This window comes from Cyprinodon variegatus, unplaced genomic scaffold (assembly GCF_000732505.1).
Source record: "Cyprinodon variegatus isolate N-32 unplaced genomic scaffold, C_variegatus-1.0 Scaffold626, whole genome shotgun sequence".
NCBI lineage: Eukaryota > Metazoa > Chordata > Actinopteri > Cyprinodontiformes > Cyprinodontidae > Cyprinodon > Cyprinodon variegatus.
Window position 1 is genome coordinate 252,595 of NW_015151079.1, and position 9,301 is coordinate 261,895.

Genomic DNA, 9,301 nt, shown 5'->3' on the forward strand with positions numbered 1-9,301 from the left:
AAGGCCCCTAAGTGGTCGGGGGGCCCTAAGCAACTGCAGTCTCTGCCTACCGATAGTTACGCCATTGCACCATCTGTATTAGAGAGGAAAAAATGGTAGGGGGGGCCACAGGGAGGGGCATGGCCACCCCTGGCCCCCCATCTAGCTCCGCCCCTGATGTGGGGGGTATGGCTGTAACAGTTTCTTCCTCCACCACCTCCCCTGCCACCACCATCATCATCATCATCATCACCATCATCATCATTGCTCTCATCATCACCTCAGCAGCAACAGCAGCTTCAGATTCGTCGGTAGCAGAAATCAGAGCAGAGTTGTAGAAACAGCTTGAAGGGAAAAAAACACCCGGAAAGGCTTTTAGACGTCTTTAAGAGAAGCTCCGCTTCAGGGGGGAGGGAACATGGGGAAACTGGAGCTGCAGATGATCAGATGCAAGGAAGAGGAACTCCGACCAAATCTGCTTTTATGACACACACCCCCATGCATCATTAGGAATTCATACAAATAAAACACGCTCAAGGTAAGATGTTTTAAAAACGTTCATTCATTTGATGAAAAAAAAAAACACTGTTTCGATAGAAATATCGTGCAGAAGAAGGTCTGACATAAATATGATTAAAGATACGCTGCAATTAAAACAATAATTCAGTTTGATTAGTAATGATAATTCTAGATAAACGGTTGCCGCAATTTTCCTCCTGCAATTTGTAAGAGAAAAATTATTTATTTAGCCTAATTAAAGGGGCAATTTAAAAATGCGTGACATTTGCATCAAGCCTTTTTATTTCTGTATTTTTATAGAACGTTATTTCTGTGTTTTATTATAATGTATTTAAATAAAATAGAAAAGAAAAAAAAAAGATAAATAAATAAAAGAGGAGCAACTATAGGCTATGACGATGAAAAGGAAATAAGGAGGTCATTTCTGCCCCCTTGTGGATTGAATTCATGTTTAACGTGGTTCTAAAATTAGGGCTGTAGTGACTGCAAATGTATTTTGCATAGGGTATAACGTGTGTGCGTTTGGGGGTTAATACGTCTATGTCTAAAAATGTTTTTGAATAATTGATTGAAAAATCCAACAAAATTTCTGTTCTATATTTTGAGGATTGTCATCTGTTGTATACAGTAGTCTGGCATTAACTCTGGCTTGTTGCTCCATTCTTCTCATACGTGGCCCACATTCATCCATCAACCCCCTCATTGGTTTCCTTGTTATGTAATATCATCCCCATCAGACTACATCAGCCTCAGAGTGTTTGCTGTTTGGATTAAATGAGTGCAAATGTCTATCTTATTAAATTTGTATGTGATAGACAAACACAAAGTGGCTCATTAATATAAACTGGAAAGGAAACTATAGCCTACATGGTTCTCAATTGAAACGAAATCAACGAATAATACGATTTTGGAGTTACGTTGTTAACTGTAAATTAAATCCATTGTAACCATTTGCCTTCATAACTCATTGGATATGTAAATAGTTTATGTGCATCACCGTAGTATAGATCCAGCTGTTCTCTGTTTGATTAAGAACAGCAGTGAACAAACAGCATCATGAAGAGATGAGAATATATCTGACAGGTTTAGTTTAGAAAACAATTTCCAGAGGTTTGGATATCTGTGACATAATTCAAATCTTCCAAGCTATGGCTGCCACTCAGGAGGCCCATATTAACTATGGAATAGCCATAGTTCAGGTGAGCCGGTTCCATTAAAAATGGAAGAAGGTGCTCTTTAGTTCAGAAATTGTGGCGGCAGCATTATGCTGTAAGAATACGTTTCTTTCACATGGGCAGAAAGGCTGGATCAGAGCTGATGAAAAGATGTGTAAACTCAGGGCAACCCTGGGGAGAAAGCCTGTTCTAGTCTTTAAAACGCATGAAACGGGGATAAAGCCTAGCCTGACGTAGTCCGACTCAATTCTAGTCAGAATATGAGTCTGATACTGCTCCATAGAGCTGTGATTATGGGGCGTGTTTCGAACGAACCAGGAAAAAAAATGCCTCTGCACTCAATTGGATAGACCTACAACCAATAAGAGCAACGGAGTGCGTGACGTATGTTAAGCGAGGCATAGTTGTTGTCCACAAAAATCAAAGCGTGCAGTTGCACGCCTATAATAAGAAGATTAGACTTGATCGCGTTTCTCTGTTCCTCTTTTAAAATTAATTTGCTGTCGATATCTTCTAGAACAGACCTAATAGCAGAATCTACTCACCTAAACTCTCCAGCGGCAGCCATTATTGTTGTCACCCAAGCGCGCTTTGGTCACGTGGTTGATTACGTTACTGTTGATCATCTGTCCATCATCGTATAAAGCCCGCCCTGACAATTTGATTGGATCGCCAGAGGGTGGGCGATCATACTCGCGCTACTATGGAGCAGAGCCAGACCGAACTTCCCGACCTCAAACTTTGTGGGCGGGACTAAGTTCGGAATGGCACCCAGGCTAGATAAAGGTTTTAAGGTCATGAAAATAATAAAACCCCGGAATTAAATATCAACAATCTTGTATTTCATTTAAACAAAAATCAAATTAAAATCGCAATTGCAATATTAGTTAAAAATCTCAATTTTTGATTTTTCACAAAATCGTTCAGCCCTAGATTTTTCCCAAGACAACATGTTGCAAAGAATAATGGGCTCAGCTTTAGGTGTCTACATATAAAAATCTAACAGAGAAGAACCCAGAAAACAGATGAGGCTCTAATTATACTAGAAAGTGGTTGCATGAAGTCTTAACCCCAGATGGCTAAATTAACATACATGTCACATCTTTCAGGTCTTTATTAATAAAAAAAAAAAACATTCAAAACAGTGTATAATTGTCCCTGTATTCCCAATGATGCACTACTTTTATTTAGCTACTCAAGTAAATCACTGTCGAATGTACTTTAGGTATGCAGGTGTTACATAAGAACATTGTTTGGAATGAGCCAAGTATGTTTTCATTTAAGATTTGACTTTTTATTTCATTATTTCCAGACAACCCTGTATAATACCTCACACATCATGGATGCAGCTTCACCCTCCCTCCAGTATGGATCAAAAAAGCGGGTCAAAATTCACCCCAACACCGTGACAGTAAAGTACGCCACCCACTTCCCCCAGCCTGGTGACGAAGGGTACGATGATGCACCCTCTTTTGAGGATTTTGGTACCTTTGCAGAGGCAAATGTCGGAAAGAGATTGGTTTCAGATGCCAAAGGCAGCAGGACTTTCTTTGGTACCATGGAGACTCAACCTAAGCAGCCAAATGTTCAAAGAGACAAGGGGGTTGAGGGTCAGCTGGCCAGCTTTGGCGAGGCTAATGTTTTGGCCTCCAAAGTGACCTGGATGGCCTTGTTTGGTGCAGCAGCAGCTCATGGATGTGTGGCTTTAATTACTCGCTTGGCAGCAGATCGTTCTAAGGTTCCCTCCCTCGAGCTGCTCTTCATCCGTTCTGTGATCCAAGTGCTGTCAATTCTGGTGGTCCTCTATTACCACGAGGCGCCCTTTGGCCCAAAGGGCTATCGGCTTCGTCTCTTCTTCTATGGTGTCTGCAACGTCATTTCAATCACTTGCGCCTACACGTCTTTTGCCATAGTACCTCCCAGCAATGGTACCATCATGTGGCGAGCCTCCACCACAGTCTTCAGTGCCATACTGGCTTTCCTGCTGCTGGATGAGAGGCTGAGCTACACAGATGTGGTCACGGTGGTAGGAAGTGTGTTTGGCCTCTGCCTGGTTATGGTGCCGAATGTAGCAGACGAAGAGAAGTCCAGGTTGGGGTTTTGGAAGGAAGCCTTTGGCTATACTATGACAGTGATGGCAGGCTTGACCGCCGCCCTCTCCATGATTGTCTACAGAGCCATCAAGGAGCGCGTCAGCATGTGGACTGCACTTTTTACCTTCGGCTGGACGGGCACTGTATGGGGGGCCTCCACCATGTTCATCATGCAAGAGCCTATCATTCCCCTGGATGGAGAGACCTGGGGATATTTAATTGGAATCTGTATCTGCTCCACAGTGGCATTCCTTGGAGTCTACTATGCTCTTAACAAGTTTCATCCAGCCTTAGTTAGCACGGTGCAGCACCTAGAGATCGTGGTTTCAATGTTTCTGCAGCTTATCGTGCTGAGGATGATCCCCTCTGCATACGATGTGATTGGGGGCCTTGTCATCATGGTCAGCGTGTTCACTCTGACCGGGGTAAAGCTGTACAGAGTGAGCAGGGCCATTCGACAGGATTACCAAGAGATCTTAGACTCGCCTATCAAATAAATCCATATCTGTCAATCTATTCGTTTACAGTGTTGCTTGGTCGTGCAATCAAAAGAATGTCTGGATCTTCATCTGATGATTTTGTATTGTTGTGCTGTGAACTGAGTGCCAGTTTGTGTAACTAAAGTCTTAATATTTACGTGTGAAATAAAAGACAATTGTAATATCGTGACCATTTTCCCCTTGTATAGCTATGCTTTGATGTGGAATCGTGTCACAGGCTAAAATGTCAGCAAAAAAGGCACCAGAGAATCATGGCATCAACAAGGTATTGATATAATCTTCTGTCGTCACACTGCCAAAACTGTGTAAATGTCCAGTACAAGTCATACTGTAACTAGGAATAAAAAAAATTAAAAAACTGACTTGTTGTTCGAGGCAAAAACAATTATTTAGGCATGGTTAACGGTGTCAAGATGTACCATGGTTTAAAAAAATTGGTTTAAAAAGAATTAAAATCTTTTATACAATTTAAAGTACCGGTCCCGAAATACCAAAACAATGTGTAAGAATTAGATTTTTTGTTTTCCAGGTGTACACAAAATAGACTAAAGGATTCATAACTCTTCTCTAGCTCTTCTGTTTCTTTGCACTGCTAGTCAGCTGGCTGGTGAAAGGTCACATCTGCATTTGACCCGTCCCCTAGGGGAGCAGCGGGGTGCCACTGTGCGGCACCCAGGAAGCAGTGTGGGGTTAAGGGCCTTGCTCAGGGACCCAGAGTGCAGGCTGTGGAAGTGGGGCTTGAACTCAGAACCTCCAGCACGTAGAGTTAGGAAGCAAAGAGCTACATGTCTGCTGAGCACCAGAGGGCAGTCTGCCTGGCTAAAAGGGATGAGGACATTTAAGGGGACATTTTTTTTTTCAAAATCTTATTAAGAGGATGTAAGAATACCCCCAAATAAATTTATTATTGTAAATTATTTTATTATTATTGTTATTTTAAAGTCAACAGAATGTTTGTTTTTCTTCAGTGGGTAGGATTTTTTCTTAAAAGAGTTATATAAAATGAGACCAATTCATAAAGTTTTTTCAAATTTCTGTATAAACGCAATGATAACTTCAAACCGTGGTACTTTTGGTTAGCATTGTTTTTTAAATCTCATACCTATCCATGCATACTTCAAATAAAAAAAAACTGTCTAACAAATAAAGAATGTGAAGATTTTCATTTAAATTTTCCAGTTAAAAAATCTATACATTTCAACATTCCTTTATTTTTCTTGGAATTTCCATACAGTTTAGAGCATCTAAGTGCAGAACTTTCCATACAAGGGAATTCTGAGGTTGGCTTGTATTTCACATGTTTAGAAAATAGCAATTTTAAAAGTTTTGCTTTGACATGTTTGGTTTAGTTTTATTGAAATTCTAACCCTACATTTAATAATGGTTTGTTAAAAAAAAAAATCTGTGACAATTTGATTAGGTTTGTGTAAAAAGGCAGTTTCATTATTTTAAACCATAGGTTCAATTTAAATCCAGTATCTAAAGAGACCTTTTTTTTTTTTTTGGAAAAAAAAAGAAGAATTATAAAATGTTTTTGCATACTTTCATACAAACCTAACTCAAACTTTTTTTCTGAATTACAATAAAGAAAATGTGGAAAACTGAAAACTAGAAAGTTATAGCTCAACTTCACAAACTGCAAAATCGTTTGAGCAGCATTTCTGCAAGCGCTTCAACTGTAATCCTATCAGCTGGTTTATATTTAACAAGGGTGATTTCCTCACTGAGTGTGGCTTCTGTTTACTCTCAGATGTACGTCAAACTAATGCCCGGTGGCAAGAGCACTGAATTGAATGAAAGTCCCCTTTACAAACACCAGTCCATCTGCTTTTTCTTTTTCTGTATCGGTTGAGTCATCAACTTAGTGGGGACATTTCCCCCTTTTTTGGTTCTTTTTGCAAAGATAAACAGCCTCTTAAATGGTGCCTAAAGGGGAAACAGGAACTCCTGAGGAATGAAATGGAGACATTGGTTATGAAAAAGTGCAGGAAAGAGGACTTATTATTGATACCAAACTGACATGTTGCATCAACAGCCCAGCAGGTGGCATTCATGACCTACTTCATGTCTCTGTCTGCCAGGAATGGAGGAAGAAAGCTAAAGTCTGTGGTGCCACAAGGGCTGCAGTGACCAACCCCACTACTTGGCCAGACAATCCTAGATACATTATATGTTTTTTTATAGATCAGTTATATATACAAGTACAGATTATGTAGTATTTTTTTGTTTTGACTTTTTTTTTTTTCTCTTTTGAACAGGGTTATAAACAATGCTATAATAAAACCACTGAAATTCTCTATAAAGGCTTTGGGTTTTGTTTGCCTCACAAATTCAACTCTGACTCTCCCATAAGACCATCTATGCTGAAGTATGAAGCCAGTTACTGTTACTCCTAGATAATAAAGTTAGTAGGACTTGTCCTGTGTTTGCATCACAAAAGATAGAACGATTAGATTGTATTTCCTCCTTTGATTTGTTTGGCAGACGCATATATAATATATAATATATATAAATATATAATACACTTGTTGCTGGTGTATGAACTCTATATTACAAGGGTGACTGTTAAAACTGAGACACTTTTTATTACAGAGACCAAACCCATTCTTTTAGAATCAAAACCACAAACAATCTTCATTTACCTGATTTTTGTGACATATTCTGCCTTTACATATAGTTTAATAAGGGCAACAAAAATGAGAGAAGTCTGCTTCAAATTCCTGTTTGCGTTGGTTTGTTTTTTGAAACGGGCTTTTGGTTGCAGAACGAAGAAGACATGTAGAGGAGAGCCATCTGTTAGAGCAGGAAACAGATTGCATCCTGCAGCGAGCTGCACAACCTTCCAAATAACTCTGCAACTCTTTCAACCACAGGCACGTTTATTAGCTGCACCAGGCACTAACTGAACAAATTTTTATGTTTTTTTTCTACAGAAATGAGATCATTACATTTGCTTGCATGTTTTGTTTTTACTGAAAGGTACAAATTTCTGCAGGTTTTCTGTAGCACTGCACACTGATATGACCAGGACCATAATGTGGGTCTGTGGGTCAGTTTTTCTATTCATTTATCATAGAATTGTGTAAATCACTCTTGCCCTAATTGTTTAGAAGGTTCCCTGTGTCTTAAAAAGAGATATGGGCCCGCAGCATCACTGATCATGCAGCATACTTGACAGAGGATACTTGTTTTGTACCTCTCTTACCTTCACTGTATGTGGTGGTAAGATTTATACGACACCTTGTCTAAACAGCCACTTTTCTTATGTCATAATATTACCCCAGTGAAACAGAAAATCAGAGATTTCCATGTAGAGGCTGTTAGGCACTCTAATCAACTTGAAGAGATAAAATATAATTTAAAAATGTTTTTCATGACTCATTTCTTTAAATGGAATTGTTAGGATTATCTGTAATGGAAACATTGGTATTTTTAGTTAAATAGCTTTAAATAATTTAGCCAAGCTTTGTCATTTTAAATATTTCTCTTTCAGAGTTAAACTCTTGTGATGCTGTAGGACATTGCTTTATTATAAAGGTTTTAACACATCTTTAAAAGTGGTGCCAACAAAACTATTCATATCTGTATACAACTAAATATATTCCTCTTTCTATTATGAGTACATCCTTATTTTAAAATTTTGTCATTGTGTTTTTATTGAACTATACTTTTTATTTTCTTGTTGTTTTATTTTAGGGTGGTATGACTTTCGATTATTTCTATGGAAGCTGGCAAATATAATATAAATACAACAGTTGACATAATCGTTCTAGCCAGATGCGTTTAACACTTTTCGTTTGAATAAATGGTTGACTAAAATTAACAAGGTTAAATGAAGCAGATACTAATTTAAAGGGTTTCTATGAGCTTTTAACGTTAAAATATTTTAGACGGGGTATTAAATTAAATTAAAAATTAAATCCTAGAAAGACGGCGTTCTATGGGAATGTAGAACATCAACAGCTGCAATATGTTTGATTGACAGTATCCGTGTCCAATGAAAACACAGCCTGTTTCTCGGCAGCCAATCAGAGACGATTAGTTGGGAGGCAAGATGGTTCCAAACTGCTCTGAAGCCATAACAGTTAGTTAGCCTAGCCTCGCTGCTGAGCTCTGATACGGTCTGATGCAGAAATGCTTTTCCAACAGGGCGCAGCGTCTACTCAGCTAGGCTAGCTTTCCTGGATTGTGGAAAAAAAGAAAATATTTCGCGGCAGACTGGAAAGGACCGTTGACATCCGTTGTGAGCATCCTTTTTTCGAGACGCTTCCATCCATTGTATTTAAGAGGGAGATAAGAAGAGCTGGCCATCAGCAGTCAGGTAAGACGTGGCATGACTGAAGAGGGAATATGCCAGGCTGCCTTCTGCCTCTGTTTAACGGTAAAAGCCACACAGGCTAACGGCTAAATGGTAACCGAGGCATAAAACATACAGTAAAGCCAGCCTTTCTGCTTTGTCGCATTGGTCCAAAATGCGTTCACAGTGGGGTGAACGTTTAGTTTAGCTCAAAAAAGAGATAAGTGTTTAATAAATGTTCACAGTAAGGTTTAAACCAAGTTGGGCGGCTTGACACGCTGAAAACCGTAACTTATGAAATAAAAGGTAAAGATTTAAGCGCAACAAATCTTGGTTATACATTAACCACCTGGCTTGTTTTAATTAAGTTGTGATGGATTTAAAATGAAGATTCTTAAATAAAGAAAAAATAGCGGCTACTACATTTTTATTAAAGCCCATATTTTAAAGTAGAAATGTTGGAGACAAAATCTTTTTTAAATTTTTTTATTGAAAATAATTGAAGAACAGATGAATTGGTGCAAAGACAGTATGAAAGCAAACTATTTTAGTAATGTAAATATATTTTATAAACCTATAAACAATCTGTACTTGTAATTGATTTTTTTTTTCCTGTTTTTATTTTTATTTTATTATTATTCGGGGGTTACTGGGATAACTAATTCAATATTGACAAGTATTGAACAAGAAGTAGCCATAATATCTAATTATGCTTTAGGATGATTCACAATACTGAGG

At 38.6% G+C, this 9,301-nt stretch overlaps 2 protein-coding genes across 2 annotated transcripts in view; both read left to right on the forward strand.

Moving 5' to 3' along the window:
• The first annotated feature begins 233 nt into the window (after nucleotides 1-233).
• Nucleotides 234-4,721, forward strand: LOC107096470 (solute carrier family 35 member G2-like). The gene is made up of 2 exons (XM_015393132.1): nucleotides 234-517; nucleotides 2,986-4,721. The coding sequence occupies exon 2, from the start codon at nucleotides 3,013-3,015 to the stop codon at nucleotides 4,261-4,263; it is 1,251 nt and encodes a 416-aa protein (XP_015248618.1). The 5' UTR covers nucleotides 234-517; nucleotides 2,986-3,012; the 3' UTR covers nucleotides 4,264-4,721.
• A 3,653-nt stretch (nucleotides 4,722-8,374) lies between these two features.
• The window catches only part of nck1 (NCK adaptor protein 1), a 47,023-nt gene continuing 46,096 nt past the window's right edge, over nucleotides 8,375-9,301 (forward strand). The window contains exon 1 of the mRNA XM_015393143.1: nucleotides 8,375-8,587. The gene's annotated coding sequence lies outside the window, so the exon portion shown is untranslated. The remainder of the gene's footprint in view (nucleotides 8,588-9,301) is intronic.

Coding starts and splice junctions, on each gene's coding strand:
- LOC107096470 (XM_015393132.1), top strand. CDS start 3,013: ATGGATGCAGCTTCACCCTCCCTCCAGTATGGATCAAAAAAGCGGGTC.